The 24321-nt window shown below is 37.8% G+C and overlaps 2 protein-coding genes across 3 annotated transcripts in view; one reads left to right on the top strand and one right to left on the bottom strand.

Annotated features, from left to right (window-relative positions):
* Nucleotides 1–24321, top strand: part of LOC134678038 (fasciclin-3-like) — a 341696-nt gene that overhangs the window by 82842 nt on the left and 234533 nt on the right. The window lies entirely within an intron of this gene.
* On the bottom strand, nucleotides 968–24077 carry LOC134678031 (WASH complex subunit 2). 2 transcript variants are annotated; one of them, XM_063536465.1, is made up of 13 exons: nucleotides 23920–24077; nucleotides 20353–20451; nucleotides 18219–18316; nucleotides 14441–14525; nucleotides 13570–13709; nucleotides 11627–11715; nucleotides 9543–9658; nucleotides 7929–8045; nucleotides 7528–7606; nucleotides 6331–6503; nucleotides 5695–5805; nucleotides 2093–5306; nucleotides 968–1435 (listed from the first exon to the last, which is right to left on the bottom strand). In XM_063536465.1, the coding sequence occupies exons 2-13, from the start codon at nucleotides 20443–20445 to the stop codon at nucleotides 1335–1337; spliced, it is 4416 nt and encodes a 1471-aa protein (XP_063392535.1). In that variant the 5' UTR covers nucleotides 20446–20451; nucleotides 23920–24077; the 3' UTR covers nucleotides 968–1334. The 2 variants fall into 2 exon arrangements, with proteins under 2 accessions (XP_063392535.1, XP_063392536.1); XM_063536466.1 differs by lacking the exon at nucleotides 23920–24077 and adding an exon at nucleotides 23767–23908.

The raw sequence follows: 24321 nt of genomic DNA, 5'->3' as shown, positions 1-24321 counted from the left end.
TATTTTGTTTTTCATGCTTTAATAAATTGTGATATTCAATAAGATTATAAACTATAGTTGGTCAAGCAGATCTTGTCAGTAGAAAAAGGCGGCAAATTTGAAAAATGTAGGCGCGAAGGGATATCGTCCCATAGAAAATTTGAATTTCGCGCCTTTTTCTACTGACAAGATTTGCTTGACCATGAAATGAATACCTAACTATAGTTCGTTTGTTTAGCATTAGAAAGAACTTGGAAGAAGGTAAGCGATCTTGACATGTCTTTTAATTGAAAAAACGCTATTTAAAAATCAGTAACTATTACTTATGAAAGCAGAAGAATATAAATGATCGTATTATATTCATAATTGTTACATATTGGCCGTAACTTATTTTTAAAATGTGCTTTTCAATTAAAAGACACATCATGATTGTTTACCTTATTTCTAATGCTAAAAAAGACGAACTATAATAAATATATTTTTTCAAATTCAAACCACTTTAACCAAATCTTTGCTAAAACTAATAGGTACCTACCTAATTGTAAATAGCCGATGACCAAGGTATGTAGTCAAATTTTTAGGGTTGCATACCTTTTGGGTATGTAAAAACCGGGCAAGTGCGAGTCGGACTTGCGCACCAAGGGTTCCGTACCATAATGCAAAAAAAAAACCGAAAAAAAAGCAAAAAAAAAAAACGGTCACCCATCCAAGTACTGACCACTCCCGACGTTGCTTAACTTTGGTCAAAAATCACGTTTGTTGTATGGGAGCCCCATTTAAATCTTTATTTTATTCTGTTTTTAGTATTTGTTGTTATAGCGGCAACAGAAATACATCATCTGTGGAAATCTCAACTGTCTAGCTATCACGGTTCGTGAGATACAGCCTGGTGACAGACAGACGGACGGACGGACGGACGGACAGCGAAGTCTTAGTAATAGGGTCCCGTTTTACCCTTTGGGTACGGAACCCTAATAAAAACGGGACCCTATTACTAAGACTCCGCTGTCCGTCTGTCCGCTGTGTGTAATGTAACCCGAGAACCGTGATGGCTAGACAGTTCAAATTTTCACAGATGCTGTATTTCATCATAGAAATACATCTGTGAAAATTTCAACTGTCTAGCTATCACGGTTCATGAGATACAGCCTGGTGACAGACAGACAGACGGACAGAGGAGTCTTAGTAATAAGGTCCCTTCGGGTACAGAACCCTAAAAAGGTAACTAAATTACTAATAACTCTGCCAAATGAATTATAATTTTAGTCCGCCTGTCATTATGAACCTTGTACGAACGCACGAAGGTTGATATTGGGTTGTAGCCGCGTCAGTTGACGTCCTTGGCAGTGGAGGTGTTAATCATCATCGCCGAACAGCGACAGGGGGTCCACGAAGACCGGCTCCGCAGCTTTAGGCTCCTTCACAGGAAGGGTGACCGTTACATCCGGTTTGATTTCTGAAAAAAAAAACATACAATGTACGTCATACATGAACAATCTTTAAGACAATTTTCACCTTTTCGTAAACAAAGTTATAATTCCGACAAGAAATTGTAGAAAATTATTGAGGGCTCCACTGCAAAATGCATCACACCACACTTTAAAATGCTTAAACATGGCAACATTTTACTATGGAAAGTTTTTATAGTTCCAATCAAATTATTTAATTTCTAATATTTTATGTCATATGTGACGTTCCACAGCAAAAGGTACCTTATGGCGGTTGGCGCTTAGGCTATAATATAAAAGGTACCTTATGGCGGTTGGCGCTTAGGCTATAATATAAGTGACTAAAGTGACTTATTGCGGCGCTATGCGACGTAAGCGCCAGCCGCCATAAGGTACCTTTTGTTGTGGAACGTAACATATTTCTACAATTTATGTAAGAATTGGCGTAGGCACTAGTTTTTACGAAAGCGATTGCCATCTGAGCTTCCAACCCAGAGGGTAATCTAGGCCTTATTGGGATTAATCCGGTTTCCTCGCGATGTTTTCCTTCACCGAAAAGCGACTGGTAAATATCAAATGATATTGCGTACATATGTAAGTTCCGAAAAACGTATTTATTTTAGATTATTTTTCATATATTTTGTTTTAATTTAAATTAAACTTACCTTTAACAGATTTGGTCCCAAATAGATCATCATCATCACCGTCATCTCCGAAAAGGCTCTTATCCTTTTTACTTAACAATTTCGTTTTACTTTTAAACAAATCATCTTCGTCGCTCAAATCGTCTAGTATAGATTTTTTCGCTTTCTCCACATTTTCTTTTACTGTCTCTACTATTGGTTCTTTTACTTTAATTTGTTGTATTTCTTCTATATTTCTATCTATTGTCTTTGCTGGGAAATCGTCAAATATGTTATGTGTGTCTTTTACCTCTGTTTTACTTTCTTTGATATTATCTTTAGTTCTATTGTAAACTTTGCCCAAAGTGCCAATACCTTTATTTTGAAATAGATCTTCATCGGAGCTGATATTGGTTTTAAACTCTGGTTTAGTTATTTTAGTTTTTATTTTAAATAAATCTTCATCGTCTGAATTCGAAAATAGACTAGGAGCTTTCACTTTTTGAGTATCTGTTGTAGTTGTTTGAGCAGTTTTAAATAGTTTTTCATCAGAATCAGTCTCATTGGTTGTGTTTACTGATGATTTTTTATTGGTCGGTCTAAATAAATCATCATCGTCGTCCGAATCTAAAAATGATTTATTTTCCGACCTTTTACTGACACTTTCTCTCTTTATTTCATCAACTACTGTAGCTACATTATCGGCTTTCTCTTCATTTGGAGCAACCTTATCTACTTTATCTACTTCATCATTTGAAATATCTTTCGTATTAATTGATTTCTTAAACATATCATCAATCTCATTAGAATCAAACGAATCATTCTTTTCAACAGTAGGTTGTTCAACAGCTTTACTGTCAGTTATTATAATATTATCTTTATCCGTTTTCTTTTCTGGTTTTTTAAATAATTCCTCATCAGAATCAACTATGTTCAAATGTTTCTTCGCAGGTTCCATACTTTTATCATATGTTTTCGTGGAGCCAAAAATGTCATCATCATTCAAAATATACACTGTTTTTACTACTTTCTCTTTGACTTCATCTTTAGTACTGTTATCATTAGAGCTATCAAAACTTGAATCTGTAAAATCGATGGCAGATTTCCTGACAGCTTCTTTCCTAGCTCGCCTAGTCGATGGTCGTCTTTTCACTTGTATTTTAGCTCTTTCCTTTGATATTTTGTTATCTAATATTTCTGGATCATCAAAACTTATAGATTTTAACATTTTAGGTTCGATTTTATCGGTTTTATATAATTCTTCATTACTTGCTGTGTGTTCTTGCTTAGCTTCGACATTTTCAACCTGTTTCTTTTTAGGAGAAGCTCCTGGTAAGAGCGAGTTAACATTTATGTTGATATTCATAGGCTTAAGTTTACCGACTTTTTTGGGTTCTTTAGATGTATTATCTGTGGTATCATGAGCGTCGCGGCTTAGTAAATTATCGCTTTCTTCAGCTGACTTACTGATATTTTCAGTCTCAACCGTTTTAGCTGAAACACTGTCAGTCCTATCTATCATTGAAGGTACCTTTTCCGTTTTTAGAGCTTCTTTTACTTCTTCTTTTTTACTTGGTTTTTGAGTAAAATCGACATCTATCGCAGGCGGTTCATCATTGAAAATGCCAAATCTTTCCTCGCTAGGACTAAAATCTGGTTTCTCGTCGGTGATGATATCACTTTTCTTGAAAAACAAAGCTTCATCATCGGAGTCGTCATCAAAAAGAGCATTGACGTTTTTAGATTTTTTAGGTTCTTTAGGTTTTTCAAAAACCGGTGGTACATCATCAAAAATATCAGAAAAGATATCATTTTTGTCAGAACTTGAAAATAAATTTGATGTTTGTGGTTCAATTGTCGTTTGTTGATTTTGTTTAGCATTATCAGTGTTAGGAATTTTCGGTTTACTTCTAAACAGATCATCATCAGACTCGTTAAAAATATTTGGTTCTTTCTCTGGTATATTTTCCTCGTCTGCTGCTATTCTTGTAGTTTTTAAAATATTTTCGCTAAAATGTGTATGCTCACTTGGTTTACTAAACATGTCATCATTAATTTGGCCACTACTGCCTTTATTTTTGGAATCTTGTTCGACATCTGCAGATTTGTCATTATTTTTGAAAGTTGATTCTATTGTATCATCATCATCAAAACCGTCATGGCTAGATTCTGGAGTTGATTCTTTCTGAGATTCAAAAGGTATATCATTATCAATGTCATTGTTTATACTATCTGTCACTGTCGGCTGTACTGTAGGAATATTAATTTCTTGAGTACTTTTAACTTCATTGCGCTTAACATTTACTGAATTAATTATATCGAGTTTGTCTGATTGTTTTTCAGGTTTATCATTAGCTGGTGTAAATAACTGATCATCCATATTTGCATCTACAGTCATTTTTGGACTGGTTTGAGATATTTTTGCTTTTTTTAAATTTTTCGTATCTTTAAACAGCTCATCATCGGAATCAAACAAGGCCTTCTTACTAAGTTCAGTCACTTTACCAATGTTTTTAGCAACATTCGGTTTGGTACTTTTGATAAACAATCCATCATCATCGTCATCAAGTAAATGATCTTTAAGTTTATTAACAACAGGTTTACTCTCTTTATCTATATTACGTTTAACATCTTCAGAAATATTCGCAAATAATCCATCATCACTATCTGAATCAAATATGCTTTTTGTTTCTTTTATTTCCTTAATGACCTTATTTTCCTTTTTAGCATCACCTTTTTCAACATTAGTAACACCAGATGAAGTAGCCACTTTTGGCTTAGCACCATACGAATTCGATTGTTCACTGACTGTGTTATCTTTTTTAGCCGTTGACACTTCATCAAATAAATCATCATCATCACTGAACAGGGACTTATCATTTTTATTAACGTTAGGTTTGACCTGTACCACAATATCACTAGAGAATATATCATCTATGTCATCAAATATATCACTAAATATGTCCTTTTTAGCTTCTTTAGGTTGAGTCACTTCTTTTTGCACGGGTTTTGTTTTAACCACTTCAGGTTTGACATTCTTTTTATTTAGTTTCTCAGATTTAGCAAATAGATCATCGAATATATCCCTCTCTTTCTTTTCTTTGACCTCTTTGACGGGTTCTTTGACTTGGACCTCCTCAGTGTTGCTTTCGTCACCGGAAGTGGATGATTTCCGGCGGTTCCGTTTCAAGATGGCCGCCCCTATGCTTTCAGCGTGCTTGTTTGTGCCGAATAAGGATATGCCGCCAACTGGTTTCTGAAAAATCCAAAATAATGTTTCAGGTAGTGAATAAATGCTTATTACAGTAAAATTACATTTTCTCCATTCCATTTTTTTCATTTTTGAGTAAAGTGAGAGTGGGCAGCTAAAAAATACTTGTCTGTGATTTTAGACTACTCTCTCCTTCTTAGATGGATTTATAACGGTCACCAAATCGGCGAAAATATGGCTTAAAACTGAAATGTCAAAGTCACCCTAGCATTTCAAAGCCACTCCGTTTAAGGTGGTTTCAGTCCCAAGCACCGAGAGTGCCATACCTTCACTGACTTTTTAGTATGTTTTTTTATTTGGTACATTATTAAATTTTATCGACTACCAATTTTACTGCTGTGTTAATATTTAAAAAAAAAGTACTGTTACTTACTTTGACATTGTCTTCGGGTTGTTCTTTAATTACTGTCTTTGTTGTTTCTGGTATTTCCGGTTCCGAATCTTCAGGGAATAGAGGTTTGTCTATGTTTTGGTTTGTTTGTACCTGAAATATAAAAAATATAGTTAATATCTATATATTAATAATTATAATTTTATTAAAAACTTGTGTCCGTTTCAGTTTGGGTATTCTTTTTTATGTCTGTCCGGCTGTTCTCTACAGGTCGCATCTCTCAAACGATTTTCATGACATTTTGTATGCAGGTTCGATAATAGATTCAATTTTGGAATTTTTTCAAAATGGTATTGCCATGTGGGTTCTTGAGATCTACACCTCAAAAGTATCATTAAGCCGTTTCAAACACAAAAGCTGTCACTCAGACGCCACGTCATCGAAGTGTCAAAGTAGGTCTTTGTTGCTCTGTGACCTGTGACGAATTAATCCGTCTTTGGCGTTGCCGTCGGACCTACGGTGCGGATATATCCGTCATTGGCGTCAAAAAGGTTTTTTTTTGTACACTTATTTAGTAGACTTATCTACTTGAAATTACACAATTTACACAAATTAAAATATATATTGAAATAATTTGATTTGTTTCCTAATAGTTTACTTGTTGTCTCATTATTTTACCTTTGGCGCTCCAAACAGCGCTTCTTCGAGCCCACTCGGCTTGTTGCTAAAGTCAAACAGATCGTCGACCCTATTGCTATGGGGTTTAGGTTGAGTTTTGTGCAGCTCCGCGAAAATATCGTCGTCGCTTGATTGGTCGTCTAGTGGCGGAGGCTCCTCGGGGAAGATTGTTGCTGAAAAAAAAAGTATAATTTAAGCCTTTTATAAGGCAGAGGGAATATATTTCCCACATGATTTTGAACTTTATCTCAATGTGATAGGGTTCAATTTTGCATAGTTTCTAATACACTTATGCCTTATAAAGGGTTAAGAAATGTTGATCAATGAGTGATGTTAATTTTTAGGTTTCCGTTCCGTACCCAAAGGGTAAAAACTAAGAATCCACTGTCCATCTGTCTGTCTGTCACCAGGGCGTATCTCATGAACCTTTATAGGAAGACAGTTGAAATTTCCACAGATGATGTATTTCTGTTGCCGCTATAACAACAAGTACTAAAAACAAAATAAATATTTAGGTGGGGCTCCCATACAACAAATGTGATTTTTTGCCGTTCTTTGCGTGGTATGGACCCTTCATTTTTTTTTTATGAAATAGGAGGGAAACGAGCAGACGGAACACCTGGTGGTAAGCGATTACCGCCGCCCATGGACACCCGCAACACCAGAAGAGTTGCAAGCGCGTTGCCGGCCTTTAAGATGGGAGTACGTTCTTTTCTTGAAGGTTTGAAGGTCGTATCGGTCCGGAAATACCGCTGGCGACAGTTCATTCCACAGTTTGGCTGTGCGCGAGTCCGACTCGCACTTAGCCGGTTTATTTTTTAATGACTTCTTGGCAAAACATACTAAGTTTCTGGGCACTAGAAATTGTTTTTTTTTTTTTAATATTTGTTTAGTATCCTGATTAATAAAGCTAATGATATTTATTTTATATTAAAAAGATCAATAAAGTTAGTCATAAGTCAAAATGTGTTTTGAAAAGAGCCTCGTATAATCAGTAAAAAATGACGGAAAATATTGGAAATAGCTTACTCGTTAACTTTATCGCACAAAAGAAAACGTATCGTGCAAAAGGCGGACTTAATGCCAAAAGCATTCTCTACCAGTCAACCTTAAGGCAAAGCAGAGAGATTGTGGGCAACTTTCGATGAGATTAAAAAATAAATCTTATATTTGAATATAATTTTATAAATAGCTTACTAGTTAACGGCTCCTGTGGTTTGTACAACTTCCGGGGAACTGTTTCCGGTTGGGTGTCCATCGGCTCTCTTTCTGGTATCTGTGAAACATACTTCAAAAATAAATAAACTCAAAAATGTATTAGAATAATAATGTAAGTGACTATAATATGATAGTTGATCATAGCATTACATTACAATTTGGTGCCGTGACCAGGGTATATTTAGATAAGTATTTACCCCCTTATTCATAACCCCCCCCCCTTCTATAGGATCCTACTTTCTATGGGTTTCAATAACTGCTCAGTCTTCAATAACTGGCCGCCTTATACTAAAATAAATTCTGTTTATAGGTGAATAGGTATCATTTTTAGTTTAGGGCGGCCAGTTACTGGCGACTTAAATACCATATATGATGTTTACCTTAATATCTCCTCCCAGTCGTCGCGCTAAGTCCGCCGCCACAGCGGCAGGGGACGGACGTATAGGAGAGACAGAGACGGGCGCTTCCGATTGTAGAGACAACGTGCTTGTTGACATCTGCAAGGATAACATGACATCACCATCATCATACGAGAAACTTTTTGGTACTACTAATAAGGGCTTTTGCACAAACCACGCGAGATTCGATAGGGGGATGGGGAGTCACGACAAAATCACGATAGATCACGTTGGGGGAGGGGGTTATAAGGAAACCTCACGTGTATTTTTCTACAGTGTACGAAACTATGAAAAAAACACGTACCACATGAGTAAATCTTTACTTTGCACTTCAAAATAGCGAGTCTATTTAACGAAAATAGAAAAAAAATATTTTCTATATACAATACAATTTTTCTAAAAATTAGGTCGAACGTGAGGTTGTGTGGGAGGGGGGTAGCGAAAAACCTCACCAAATATCACCAGGAGCGAGGGGGGGTTAAAAAGTAGCCGAAAACACCTCGCGTGATTTGTGCACTACCCCTAACAGTGACATTCAAGATCCATTTTTTATCAGTGATCAGAATGATTGTGGTCGAATCAGCTTTTTCTTGACACTCGTTGTCATGGTTACGGTCGTGTGTCACTTTTAAAACTCTTTTTAATATAATAAAAAAAAAGCTTTTATTTCAGGCAGTGGGTACCCATATACAAAATGCATTAAAAAACTAAAACTACAACTACTGACACTGTAGAGGGGTGCCACTCATGTTAAAAATAATAAAATAATCAAGATCGCACATTTTAAGTGCAGAGTCATTTTTTATTCTGGTCCATGTGAACAGAAATCCAGCGCTTAAACACCGGACGCGCTTAATAACCAAACATACATTTTTGTGGCAGTTATAAGCAGTTCTAATGTATCAACTACAAACCTTATTGGTAAACGTAACGTACGTACTATACTACTATTGTCGCCTGGTTGACAAGACAGAATAAAAACAAATAAAATTATGACATTATCTATGAAAAGGGACCTTATTGCCGATGGCGCTTACGCCATTATTAACGATGCTCCGTCATAAATACAATATCGCGCGGCGCTGTGCGGCGTAAGCGCCATCGACGATAAGATCCCTTTTCATAGATAATGCCCCAAATTATGCATCCTTATCCTTGTACAGTCAGCGTCAAAAATAAAGCTATAAAGGGGCCCACAGATTATCAGTTCGCCGGACGATATCAGCTTGTCAGATGTTCGTAACTGCCACCTTTGGCGTATAACTGACAGGCTGATATCGTCCGGCGGACTGGTAATCTGTGGGCCCCTTTATAGTTTAACAAAAAGAGATATGTCCATATCTATACAGGATGGATAAATAATAAGCGCATTCCTGTTACCAGGAAGGATTTGGGATTATACTGAGCAATTTTTTCTATGGGACCAACCGGCGGGCGCGGGCCGCGGGCTGGCGGGTCCATTTTCTATGGGAGGGTAAATTTATTTTTGCGATTTAGGGGTTGATCCCATAGTAAAAGTTGCTCAGTATATTTCCAAAACGTCCCTGGCAACAGGAATACAGTTATTTTTTAGCCACCCTGTATGTGATATCTTACCGTCCTATCAGGTATATAGTGTTCCACAGGGCGTTCTTCCTCAGACTCTGAATACTGCTCCACTTCTTCGACCTTCGATGTTGAGCTGTCGGAGTCGCTATCATCAGGGACCAAGCCTGAAACAATGTATGCTCGATTTATATTCTGTAGTTTTTCAGACATCTAAGGCCTATACATATACACGGCGTCCCACTGCTATGCCACATGGAGGGAAAGTACCCTGAATATTGTAGATAGAACATTTTACTGAAAGAACATTCATTTAATTTAAAAAAACAATTTACACTGCATTCATAGATTTTTAAATAATTACAGGGTTAAACCGGGAATCGAACCCGATACACGAGAAAAAAAATTACCCTTAATTAATTTTAACATATGATGTGAAATTTAGGGAAATAATCGTGCGACTTTGTATTCTCTAGACTCTCTAGACTCATTTTGAGCATTTGATAAATTAAATAGATTAATTTTGAATTTAAAATGTTAAAATTCAGGTCTTCCTTTTATTTCTGACACTATGTTATTTAGCAAAAAATAATCCTTATGATGAAGCCTTTCGATCGGTATGACAAAGCTACAGGGTAATTTTTTTTCTCGTGTAGCGGGTTCGATTCCCTGTTCAACCATGTAATTATTTAAAAATCTATGAATGCAGTTTAACACTTTCGCAACCGGGCAAAAAACGGCGCACTACCCCAGAAACCGGTCCTCTATATCTGCGTACAAAACAACCCGCTGGGCGGGTTGTCCGGTATCTGAGCAAAGATTACGAGTGCTTACCACGCGGGTTCTCGGTAGTCAAAGTGTTAAATTGTTTTTTAAATTAAAATAATGCCTTCTTTCAGTAAAATGTCCTATCTACGATATTTAAGGTACTTTCCCTTGATGTCTCATACTCTTGGGACGCCCTGTATAGACCTAAAGTGTCATTTTATGGATCTTGCTAACTATGTAAACCAGCGGTCGGCAACCTTTTAGCAGCCAAGGGCTAAATAGATAGTTACCGAAGTAGACGCGGGCCGCACTTTGTTAATATTTATGACTTTATCAGACAGAAGAGCTTGGACCGAGGAGCTTGCTGCGGACAGAGATAAGTGGCGCAAACTGGTGTTCGATGGTCGTAAAATCCACGATGACGCTTGGTTTAAGACACTGGCAAGTAAGCGAGCCAAGCGTCATCAGCCCGACATGTGTTCGCCACGGGCACACTACACCTGCCAGTTTTGCGGTCGTGGTTGCCGCTCCCGTATTGGCCTATACAGCCATGAAAAATGTTGTCGCCCTGCCTGACACTGTTTGTATAGACAATAGACTGAAAGGCCTATGATTTATCAGACATTGTCGTTTGTCAATATTACGTACAAAGTAGCTAGGTAGGCTCGCGGGCCGCTTGTTGCCAACTGTTGATGTAAACAAACCGCCATATTGACATTGTCTATGAATGATGAATTTACTAGTGACTTTTGTTTACATAGCAAGTTCCATAGAATGACACTTTACCAGACTAACGTACTTAAATAGAGTTAGACGAAGAAAAGGCTGCACCGATTTTGATAGCATACGCAGTTCCAGGGTTATTTATACGTCATAATTTCCTAGAAGTTTGACGCCATCTAGTTCAGCTGTAAAACTAGCACTATTTTTTTCTTACAACACTTCTTCCACGGTAACTATTCTAAATATCTCTTCGCTTTTAAACTTTGGCCTGACGGTTGACTGGTAGAAATGCCTTCTGGCACTAAGTCCACCTGTTCGAGTTAAATAAATAGCAAGAAAGTAAGTAACAAGGTTGTCTGGAAGAGATCGCTTTTTAGCGATAAGACCGCCTGTTGTTTCACTCTGCTTGTATTTGTTTTCTCTTGTATTTTTCTTCTTGTATCGAGTTGTGTAATAAAGAGTACATAATATTTGTATTATGTTTCCTCTACACGATGGGCCAGCGCCGGCCACTCCAAGGGACGCAGCCATGCGGTAGAATGAGATAGCAATATCACTTGCTCCCTCTAATGCATAAATGCGTCCCTTGGAGTGGCCGGCGCTGGCCCATCGTGTAGAGGAGCCATTATATTGTAATAAGTTACCTGCATGCCATTTGCTCTTCCACGCTTGCGAGCCTATGATGTAGGGCAGAGGTCTATCCGCGTACAGGTCTTTTGGCTTCAGAACCAATCTGCAAATAATAGAGGAATAGAAATAAAACATATACACTGTATCTTTAGATATTTAAATAAAAGTAAACATACAATTTGTACATTTTCGGGTAGTTTTAACATTTATTGGTTAACCAACCAAATACTAAACCGCCTGGATTAGTCACTGAACGACCTGACTTTAGCCTACATTATTTGATCATGTAATGGTTTCATCTACCCTCACTGGCTTAGGGTCTCCCCTGATATATCGACGCGCATTCGGCAAAAGCCGATAGGAAAAAGCTTTATGTCGCTGCGTGTAGGAAAAAGTCGTCGTTCGGCTCGGCTCGCATCGGCCGGCGCCGGCCGACGCGTCGACGGCTTTTTCGCTCTTATTGCGTGGACATAAAGCTTTTTCCTATCGGCTTTTGCCGAATGCGCGTCGATATATCAGGGGAGACCCTTAAGGAACCATTTGAGGGTAGATTTTGTTTACTTTTATTTAAATACCTAATGATACAGACATAGGGATAATTGCAACTGTAAAACAAGCAAGTTATAATTTTCACTTGCAGTATAAACATTAATCATCAGTGTATCCTGGTCATAAGCACCAAATTGTAACACCACGCTTATAATTATGTGATATAGTCATATTATGAGAAATTGATGAAATATAAATATTTCTCCACAAAAACGTAGATCGCGCGGAAACCTTCAAAAGGATAAAGATTTATTTATTTATTTATTGAAAACACGTTTACATGACATTACAGTGTATAACTAATGCGCCATGAAAGTAGTAACATTTAAATTACAGTATACATACATAAGATTGACTAAATTATTACAGTTGAACAACGACTATCATCCATCCTCTCGCAATACCTCAAACATTCACTGCACACAGCCGTCCATCGCCACGCAAACATATCGCAGTCAGTAGCTGATGTCAGAAGCGCATTCAACAATGTGAGAGCACGAAGAAGTGGCGAGTTTTTACGCGACACAGTGCGAGCCGCAGGCACTGCCAATAAGTCACGTCGGCGGGGCCTGAGAGCTATCCTGGGAACGTCGGGGACAAACAGACGTACCAGACGGCAGACCAGCTCTGGGCAGTCTGACTCGCCGCGCAGGACCCGCAAAGCCGTAGTCAATAAAGAAAAGTTTCGCCTGACCTCTAACGAGTTATAACCGAGGGTCCCTAACAAGTATTTGGTTGGGTACAGAAATGGGTAATACCCGTACAATTTCTTGTACAAGAATCTTAAAAAAGCTTTTTGAACCTTTTCAAGTAACAAGGCATATGTTGACTCGTGTGGGTGCCACACGACCGACGATGCCTCCAACTTACTTCTAACCAAGGCGTTATAAACCAGTTTCAGTGCTAATGGCTCTTTAAAGTCGCGCATGTTGCGAATTAAAAAGCCTAGTCTTCGATAGCAGTTCGTAGCAAGTGATAAAATAGCCACCACCACACCACCACCACCAGACACCACCACACCAGACGACCAGTCTGGCCTAGTGGGTAGTGACCCTGCCTGTGAAGCCGATGGTCCTGGGTTCTAATCCCAGTAAGGGCATTTATGTGTGTGATGACACAGATATTTGTTCCTGAGTCATGGTTGTTCTCTATGTATTTAAGTACATACATATTTATATATTACATATATCGTTGTCTGAGTACCCACAACACAAGCCTTCTTGAGCTTACTGTGGGACTTAGTCAATCTGTGTAAGAATGTCCTATAATATTTAAAAAAAATGTTTATATACTTATCCCCAGATTTTTCAATCTCTCTCAGTTCACGTTTTTAGGCACTTATTTGGCTATAACTATAATAGACGACATTTTGTTTCTGATCTAAATATTAACTGTATAATTAACCTACCTATCATCGTTCTCATCACTATCGCTATCGCTGTCACTGTCCCTCACAATGAGAAGGGGCTCGTGGTAGCTCTCCAGGATCTGCAGGCTCTCTTTCAGCTTGGTCAGGTCTGAAGCTAGGTCTTTAGCTTTTGGCAGTTCCTGTAGAATTACAGAAAATATTTTTATAGTCTGGCAAACCGATTCGTCAATAGAAAAAGGTGCGAAATTCTAATAGCTATTTGTCATTTTGACTCATATATCTATTAAGAAAGGGATAAAACATTCAATTAATTTGACAGGTGAAGTAGATGGCGCTGCACAGTACCGTACATTATGGGGTAGTTCTGCTTGTCAAAAACTGAAGTTCAACCATTCAGTAACCATAACACATGGCGCCGTACAGCGCCATCTATTTCAATTCGGTCAATAACTTTGTCAGTAACTAATAATGGGACATCAAACATCATATATTCAGCAAATAGGCAACAAGGGCACTTTTACACGTCAACATTGAATTTACAGACTGTGACGGTATCTAAGATGGCGGCTTTGAAAATTGAAACACACCATTAGCCAACGCAAATTTATTTAAGTAATCTCATGGTCTGAGGTCTTTTTGCCCGCGTGGTTCGCTTCTGCGGATCGCTGGTAGTCCCCTGGCCTGGTACAGTGGCCATCAGATATATCGAAGCGGTCAAGGCGCTCACAAATATCTGAACACGCCTCTATTGTCAAGGCGTTAGAGTGCGTGTTCAGATATTGTGAACACCTTGGACGCTCCGATATATCGGATGGCGACTGTACTTAATTACGTTGTTTATGTAACATTACGTTACAATACAAGCAAAAATAGAACATAGAGATATAATTTGGTCCTTAGTTCCAGTTACCTTCTCGACGGCGGGGGGTGCCACATCGGCGTCGTCCTCGTACACTCGGCTCTCTACAAACTGCGTGTTGCTCAGAGCTAGGAACCTGCAAGTGAGGGGTTAAAAGTTTAACCCTTTGAATGCTACACTTAGCGCCACTTGCACCGTCCCACTAATCCGAGGTTAACCGGTTAAACCGTTAATCCGGTGTCAAATTGTACCGGTAACCATGGTAACTCTAGGTTTAACCGGTTAACCCCGGGTTAGTGGAATGGTGCAAGTGGCCCTTATAGGCCCCGTGCATTAATTATAGGGGGCAGCATAGGAGCCGTCAGATTTTTGGCGCGAGGCGTAAATGTGTCGTTTATGTTTCCGATGTAGCCCACAAGATGGCAGAACCTACCCACAAGGAAACGTACCGACGAGAACGGTAGATGGCAGCACTTGTTTGGGCAATGTACATGTGCGCATATGTTTCCGATTCAGGCCACAAGATGGCAGACCTTCCAACGCGCACGATCCCTATAGAGTGCGGCGCATTGTCAACTCATACTCATACTCATTCTTTATTGGTAATAGGTAATTACATGTCAGCTTACATAACTAGTACAAATAACATTAAAAATTAAAATTAAATACATTAGCTACTTGCGTAGATTTCTATTTTTTAACCGACTTCCAAATCCCAAACGAGGAGGTTATCAATTCGGTTGTATGTTTTTTATTTTTATTTTTTATGTTTGTTACTCCATATCTCCGTCATTACTGGCCCGATTTTGAAAATTATTTTTTTGATTGTATGTATATGCATACAGATTGGTCCCGTTTTTGTCAAAATCCAGTTCTGATGATGGGATCCATGAGGAATCGACGGAACTCCTCAAATCTTAAAGGCATACATATGGTGATTTTTGTGTTTTTATCAACAAATCAAGCATATACATTAAAAAACGTGACATTTGATGAAGTGGAACTGCTGATGATGATCGGAACGGAACTCTTCAACGACGCATAGTTCACCTTTGGCGATTTGTCCTCTTCGTTATGTTTGTTAAGCAAGTTAAGTTTTTAAGCCACAATTTTGTCAAGCTTGAGTTCTGATGATGGGATCCATGAGAAATCGAGGGAACTCCTCAAATTTTAAAGGCATGCGTATAGAGATTTTTGTATTTTCATCAGAAAATCAAGCATTTTCATTAAAAACTGTCGCATTTGATGAAGTGGAACTGCTGATGATGATCAGAACGGAACTCTTCAACGACGCATAGTTCACGTTTGGCGATTTGTCCTCTTCGTTATGTTTGTTAACCAAGTTTAGTTTTTAAGCCACATTTCTGTCAAACTCGAGTTCTGATGATGGGATCCATAAGGAATCGAGGGAACTCCTCAAATCTTAAAGGCATACGTATAGAATTTTTTGTATTTTCATCATAAAATCAAGCATTTACATTAAAAACTGTCGCATTTGATGAAGTGGAACTGCTGATGATGATCAGAACAGAACTCTTCAACGACGCATAGTACATGTTTGGTGATTTCGAATTTCGATTTTGACTTGGACTGGGACCCGGACTCATACCCGGATCCGGTTCGGACCCGGACTCAGACTCGGACTCGGACCCGGACTCGGACCCGGACTCGGACCCGGACTCGGACCCGGACCCGGACCCGGACTTGGACCGGGACTCGGACCCGGACTCTGACTCAGAGACCCCGGACCTTGACCCGGAAAACCACTATGATACCTAAACTAAATAAACCACTATGATTACCTACCATAAAATGTGGAAATGATGATGCCAAACCCCTCCCGCTCAAACTCCCTTACACCGCACCGCATGCGCCGTTAAGTGGGTTAGGTTAGGTTTGAACTGCGATCCTCACAGAACCGAACAAAAGTGGGTTAGGTTTGGTTAGCACTGCGAGTCTTACAGAAACGAAATGCTACTGGAAAAGTGGGTTTGATTAGGTTCGAACTGCGATCCTCACAGAACCGAACTGCTATCAGAGAAGTGGGTTAGGTTAGGCTAGATAACTACGACCCTTACGGAAACGAAATGCTACTAGAAAGTACTGGTTTTGCCTCCTTTTCTACATAGTGCACCATCTACCATAATCTTTCACCGGGCCCCATAGAAGTCGGTTTTTTTTCTTAAAAATTATATCATTAATATTTCGAAGTCAGAAATTCTACCTTGCTGGAATGCACGAAGGTTTGGGGTCCCTTTGTTTCGCATAAAGTTTTAAGTCATAATGTATTGTTTGTCATATTAATATCTAAATACCTTAATACCTAAATGTTGTAATAACTATTTTTTTATTTTAATCTATAATGTTTATTCATTTTATCATTTATCTGACATTGTTTCTTTAGTTATTTTTCTTTCTTAGATATACGTATAACATATAATGTAATATAATAATCGTAAGTCTCATGTAATCGTTTTGGTGCTAAACTGTAAGTTTATATTGAAATAAATAAATGAAATGAAATGAAATTATCGTTAGTCATAAAACTGAAACCGTTAACTTTTCAGGATTTTCCTAAGGTTATTCTCTATATATAGGTTAGGTTAGGTTTGTTTTATGGCAATCCTGAAAAGTTACGCGTTTCTGAGAAAAACCAATTATGACTAACGAAAATTCGGACAAACAATACATTATGACTTATAACTTAAAACTATTTGGGAAACAATAGAGACCCACGTAGGTTGATATTGGGCTGTAGACGCGTCAGTTCACGTCTTTGCCCTTTGGCGGTCAAGGGGTTTCACATAGACACATAATAAATAATAGTTCCAGGTACAGGACACTTCCTACAAAACCGAAGTTTGACAGCGATTCAGGGACGAATCATGCTGAATCATTCTGTAGTCTGTATCTTTAGGTATTTAAAATAAAAGTAAACAAAATCTACCCTCAAATGGCTCCTTAAGCCAGTTGAGGGTAGATGAAAACATTACACGATCAAATAATGTAGGTGAAAGTCATTCAGTGACAGATCCAGGCGGTTTTGTATTTGGTTGGTTAACCAATAGATGTCATAACTACCAGAAAATGTGCAAATTATTTGTTTACTTTAATTTAAAAACCTAAAAGATACAGAGTATAATGTATGGCACTATCCCTTTCGGCTATTTAGGGTTGTCAAAATTCAAGTCATTATCTTAAGGTTGTGCACGCGAAGGGACGTCAATTGGTTAATAATTGCTCAAAGCAGTGGCACTCCTGACTTCGGTCGAACTCTGCTCCGTTCGGCTCAGCATTGCTCCGAGCAATTATTAGGGTTGGCACCTCTTGACTTCCTTTTGCGTGCACAACCACAGATAAGATAATCACTTGAATTTTGACAACCCTAAATAGCCGAAAGGGATAGTGCCATAAGTTAGAAAGGGACAGCATGATTCGACCCTGAACCGCAGTCAAACTTCGGGTTAGTAGGAAGTATCCTTTTTGTACGGTAGTACTATTATTTCTTCTGTGCTCAAAGCAACGAAGGAGCCGAAAGGAGCCGGGAATGCCCGAAGTCAGGACTGTCTCCCCACTGGTATGATGAAAACTTGACATAACCAGGCGTGGCTCACTCTGCGATTTCGTCGCTTTGCTACAGGTAGCTAAAAGTACATCCGTTCCACACCAATTTTGGGGAAAGCCATAAGCCGCGCGTGGCGCTGTCGCCACCTAGCGGCCATGCCTGTCCTGATGGTAACAGACGCGTTTCGTTAGAGAGTGAGTCTTCTGTATCTAGTACTATTATTTATTGTGTCGCGGGCGAAAGCTAGTTTGACATAAAACTCACTTGTTATTGACGTTCTGCAAGTTGACGCTGGCGTCTCGGAGCCCCCGCGACATCTCCTCCAGTCTCCGGTTTGTCTCGTTGCATTTCGAGATTATTCTCTGTAATAATAATTGTTAATCCATAGATTAGGTTGATAGGTTACTAAAACAAGTGCGAGTCGGACTCGCGCACGAAGGGTTCCGTACCATAATGCAAAAAAAAAAACGGTCACCCAACGGAGCCCCATTTAAATCTTTATTTTATTCTGTTTCTAGTATTTGTTGTTATAGCGGCAACAGAAATACATTATCTGTGAAAATTTCAACTGTCTAGCTATCACGGTTCATGAGATACAGCCTGGTGACAGACAGACGGACGGACAGCGAAGTCTTAGTAATAGGGTCCCGTTTTACCCTTTGGGTACGGAACCCTAAAAACGAACTACTCGTACATACAGTCATACGGGGTGGTCCGAACCTTGACATTCAAAAATTATTTATGTTTCCTCATTTCGTGGGCTATCAGAATATAACACCATGTATGTTCCACCGATTTTCCGTAGTTTTCGAGTTATGATTTTTTAAACTTTTAACTTTTGTTATGAAATTCTGCGGTTCCCATACAGGGTGGCTAAAAAATAACTGCATTCCCGTTGCCAGGGGAGGTTTTGGGATTATACTAAGCAACTTTTACTATGGGACCAACCCCGAAATCGCGAAAAAACACCTCCCTGGCAACGAAAACTACGAAAAATCGGCTAACATGACATGGAGTATATTCTGATAGTCAAAATTGGCTAACATGACATGGAGTATATTCTGATAGTCAAAATCGGCTAACATGACATGGAGTATATTCTGATAGTCCACGACGTGAGGCACTGGTCCCACCGCGAGCTAGTAAGCTATGAGCTATCGGCTATAAACACGAACAAAAGATAAGCACTCCCGTGTAAATAAAAGAGACACGGCGATAGTTATAATTACTCGCCCAGCGGTGAGCTATAAATATCGCCGTGTGTCTTTTATTTACACGGGAGTGCTTATCTTTTGTTCGTGTTTATAGCCGATAGCTCATAGCTTACTAGCTCGCGGTGGGACCAGTGCCTGAAGAATCAAAGAAATATTTTTGAAAGAAAGAAAATACATTTATTTACGTCAACCAACCAGTTAAATTACAAATTTTACGAGTATATCAACACATAGAACAACAAATAGACGCTTTATCTATCTATCTATCTATCTACATAGACGTTAAATAGGACCCCCACTCATGGTAACGTTTTGGACGTCAAGGTTTGGACCACCCTGTATAGCAGAAAATTAATACATTTAATTGCTCGCTAGTGTATTTAAGAAAGGCGAAATAACAATTAGCATACACTTTCACCGCGTAACAAGATCTCAATTTCATTTTGTTATGCCAGTAAGTATATTAGCATATTAATTGGACAAAGATAACTATTTTTTGGCAAAGAGACTTGTTATATGTTCACGCACTTTTTAAAGTGGTAAACAAGCGTACAACCTGTCTCGTGGTAAGCGGATATTAACACATCTAGACGAAAAAGAGGAGCTTTTGAAAATATTGCAATCTGATGATGTATGGGAAAACATCTTTTATTAGCAGTTAAACTTCTCTAGATATTTATTTGTATGGCTTCGTTACATGTCACTGGATACAAAAATACTAGATATTAATACTATTGCAAAATATTTTGACACAATTTTATGCATATCAACCACAGCTATGCCCGCCCCTTCGTTTTTTTTTCGAATTTACAGTTATTATATAGGAGTATTTAAAAAAATGTATGGAAACAGTTTTTTGCTCCCAACTCTTATAAAAATCAAAAAAAGTCATAGGCTGTGGGCTGTGGTCAATATATATCAAATTGTGTAATAATACTCTCTTTTAAGGGGCCCACAGATGGCACAGATTACCAGTCCGCCGGATGATATTGGCCTGTCAGTTAAACTAAATGCAAAAGGTGACAGTTCCGAACCGAACAACTGACAGGCTGATATCGTCTGGCGGACTGTTAATCTGTGGGCCCCTTTAATATCCAGGGAGCAAAATGAGGACTATTGTTGTATGGAGAAGCGGTTGTCCCCTTTCACCTTAAAGGAAAAACAGAAGAAGAAGTAGAAGGTACCTGGTGTATGTCCTGCAGAAGGTCTAAGAGCTGCTGGTCGCCGGCGAGGCTCCAGCGCGGCGCCGCGCCGCGGAGCGCCGCCGTGCCTTCCATTGCACGCTGCACATTAAGAAATATATATTCTATAATGTTTTTGAGGTACACATTTAACTATTTTAAGCTGCATATGACGTTCTCTAGTACGGCAATGAAAATAGTTGGTGATAAGGGGTCACCTTGACGGACTCCTCTTTCCACTGGAAAGGCCGGACCCATGGTTTCCAGCTTCACTCTAGATATTATCTATTCCATTATAAAATGGAAAAATGGAAAAACCAAGGCCTATTTATCAAAGGGAAATATCTCAGCCACCTCAGATTCGCAGACGACCTGGTGCTGCTCGCGGAATCGTCCCGAAACCTGCAATCCATGATAGATGGTCTCCAAAATGCAAGCAAACAAGTAGGACTGGAGATGAATATAAATAAAACAAAAACCATGACCAACTCAAAACAAATAGATATCATTGTAGACAACAAACCATTAGACTATGTTGAAAGCTATATATACTTAGGAAAGCAGATTGGTTTCAACAACAAGAACAATGAACTAGAAGTTGACAGAAGAATCAAAAATACATGGAACAAATATTGGTCTTATAAAGAAATATTTAAAAGTAGCATGCCAATAACTCTTAAAAAGAAGGCTATGGACACCTGCCTCATCCCCAGCTTAACATATGCTTGCCAGACATGGAAGTTCACAGAAAAAATAAAAAATAAAATTATTACTTGCCAGAGGGGAATGGAACGAAGCATGTTGAACATAAAAAAGATACAAAAGATAAGACATAGTAAAATAAAAGCAACAATAAAAGCAATAGATGCTCTAGAACACGCTAGAAAGCTAAAATGGAGATGGGCTGGACATGTGGCTCGCCTTAAAGACCACAGATGGACAGCCATAGTCACGAACTGGAAAGGCCCAGACGGCAAGCGCCGAAAAGGCAAACCAAACATGCGCTGGGAGGAAGACATGAAAAGAATTGCTGGTCCAAATTGGAAAAAAATAGCACAAGACCGTGAAAAATGGATATCTTTGGAAGAGGCCTTCACCTAACGGGTTCCTACAAATTAAATCAACTTAAATATATTAACAAACTTATGTATAACAAAAGGAAATAAAAGGCTTTTTATTTTTATTTTTATTATTTTATTATTTAACTATTTCACAAATACATTTAATAATCCCAATAAGACCTAGTTTCCCCTCTGGGTTGGAAGGTCAGATGGCAGTCGCTTTCGTAAAAACTAGTGCTAATATCAAATCATTGGATTCATTGTCAAGCGGACCAAAGGCTCCCATGAGCCGTGGCAAAATGAAAGAGGATGAAGTACATAATTAAACAATGTCACAGATAGACTTAGAACTTTTTCTAGAAAAATCGTGAGATTGTTAAAATGAAATATCAACATATTCTGTTATGTTATAACCTTACCTATATAGAGGATAAACATTGTTTAAGAAATTATCTACCACGAAATAGTAGTAGCCTATATTCTTTAATATATTATAGTAGTGTACCCTATGATGGGCGTGGAACCAGTAATGGGACAAAAAACCACAAATCCTGTAAAATAAGTGTCTAAAAGTAGTTTATAAACATTGCCTGTATATTATCATAAATAAGAGTCCTAGAGCTGTTTCAGTTTGAATTTTTATTAAATTTGGTTGTTTTTTAAGAAATTGGCGTCAACCTAAAAGTTGTCGTGTCACTGAAAAAAAATACCACTACGAATTCTTAACAACTTCGCTAAGAGAGGTGAGTTATTTATTAAATTTTAATTAATTAATACTTGATGAAAACTAGAATGTGTTTTGTTAATTGCATTTACCATGAGATAAGGTATACAACATACTATGTTGTGACTCCACAGATGTAAAAAAAATAGTGGTATTTGGCCCAATCCCATTATAGGAGCTGTAAAACTGCATACCTCCTATAATGGGACAATTTACATAATGATGCTTGCCATGCCATCATTTCATGTTTAAACAATACAGAAGTAAATTTAGTTACGAAATATGTCAACCAGGAGGTATGCTCGGACTTCGGATAAATTAATATCGTTTTTTAGTGTGGGTCAAATCTTGGTAGCCGAGTTTGAGCCACTTTCCCGTTTTCCGATTGAGTTGAAATTTTGTATTCGTAATTAAATATGCAAATCGGATGATAATGCAATATTATGATAACATGGACCAGATCTGATGACCTATTTTATACTGATAGAGCAGTGTCCATTACTGGGGGGCCCATTACTGGAGCTTTGGTGTCCATGACTGGAGAAAAATAGCATAGTTTTAATTTGTTAAGTATGTGGAAACTCATTGCAGTATCTTTGATACAACACGCCTGAAACATGAAAGACGGGTAGGACTTTCATCTTTCAATACGCTAAGCGGTAGACCATTCACATGTATTAGGGAAATATCACAAATACTCCAAATTCCCTCTTAAATGTCCCATGACTGGTGCTGTTACTATAGATGTTTTTAATTACTATGCATGTGATTTATGTATCATCTAAATAAGTATATGCCTATCATTTTTCCGATTAACAGGATGCAGAGTAAACTTCGCAATAATAATTATTATCGTTCAACAATTCCCACACACTATTATTATATTAAGATAATGGAATATGCATGATAGGCAAGTAGCAATAATATATATTTTTTTTAATGACTATTTTGAAGTATTTTAACTTAAACTAGACTCCCAAGTCTCAACTGGTGGGAATAAAATGGGTTCATAAAATTAGACCAAGAAGTGCAAGTGTTATAAGTCATAATTTCATAGAAGTTTGACGTTTAAAATAACACTTGCACTGCGTGTGCTATCACAATTGTTTCGACGTTAGCTGAAACATCGGAATTTAAGGTAAAAACAATGAAATTATATCGCGGTACACCCGTTTGTGTAGTTAAATATGTGAACAAAGCAGACTTTTATTTTATGCAGACTTATCTTGGTCTAATTGTAAATAGAATGAATTCTTACTCTTTATTTTTTACTACAAACTTGCAAAGAGACTTAGTCATGTACCTGTAAAATCTAACAAGAAAGTTTAAGACTAGGCAGTCATTAAAATTTATTCATTATAACAGTTTCAATTTCGATTTATAATGAGATAGTTGATTTGAGCTATAGAAGTAGTGACCACCCCTTTCTAAAACTACTGGCATTGAGATTTAATCCATATAAAACACAAGAGAAACAAATATTAATAGCGGAAACAATTACAATAAGATTATTAACCTTTTTCTAGTTATTAAGTATATTTCATTTTATTATATTACATATTTTTATTTTATTTTTTAAGTATATTTCAGTTCACCATGCACAAATAAAATCGAAAAGAATCGTATACAAACCTTTACGAGCTAAATCGAAGTCGACACAAGCACCAATTGATTACTAATCAACGATTTAAACAACAAAATCATAATAACATCTCATGTTTTAAAGCCAAACAATTACCCCAACACTCACAACACTGTCATTTAAAATACGTGTGAATCACTCACCAAGTGCAATGTTAATAAACTTTAGCGGCAAATAGAAAGTTAATTAGTGCGTCGAGCAGTTAGAATCCATTTGATAGCTTAATATAAGGTGTAATCGTATTTATTTTGCGTAAAATGCACTTTCTCTGCGTACTCAACAAAAACAAGTATGACAGGTGCAGCTGTTTGAGGTACTAGGTTTTATAATCATGTCCGTTTTTATGGGTTTTATGTATTTAAATTAAGAATAACTATAGCACTATTAACATAAATATTAGTAAATACCTTAAAAATATACTTTGTAGGATTTTTAAAACTTAAATAATTCTTATATTGGTTGTTTTTAGTTTATCTGAGCGACGTTTTTATACTTGCCTTGAATAAGTTTGAACGTCAAATCCGTCTAATGTCAAGTTGACATTT

Source organism: Cydia fagiglandana, chromosome 27 (genome assembly GCF_963556715.1).
Source record: "Cydia fagiglandana chromosome 27, ilCydFagi1.1, whole genome shotgun sequence".
Lineage (NCBI taxonomy): Eukaryota > Metazoa > Arthropoda > Insecta > Lepidoptera > Tortricidae > Cydia > Cydia fagiglandana.
The sequence above is the reverse complement of the archived record's forward strand: the minus strand, read 5'-3'. Positions and strand labels throughout refer to the sequence as shown.

What these genes read in the sequence shown, in the direction of transcription:
- LOC134678031 (XM_063536465.1), bottom strand. Translation starts at nt 20,445, where the DNA reads ATGGAAGGCACGGCGGCGCTCCGCGGCGCGGCGCCGCGCTGGAGCCTC. An exon ending in GACTGGGAGGAGATATTAAG is followed by an intron (nt 7,607 to 7,928) that starts GTAAACATCATA and finishes TATGTTTCACAG; the next exon opens with ATACCAGAAAGAGAGCCGAT. An exon ending in AACCCGAAGACAATGTCAAA is followed by an intron (nt 5,307 to 5,694) that starts GTAAGTAACAGT and finishes TGGATTTTTCAG; the next exon opens with AAACCAGTTGGCGGCATATC.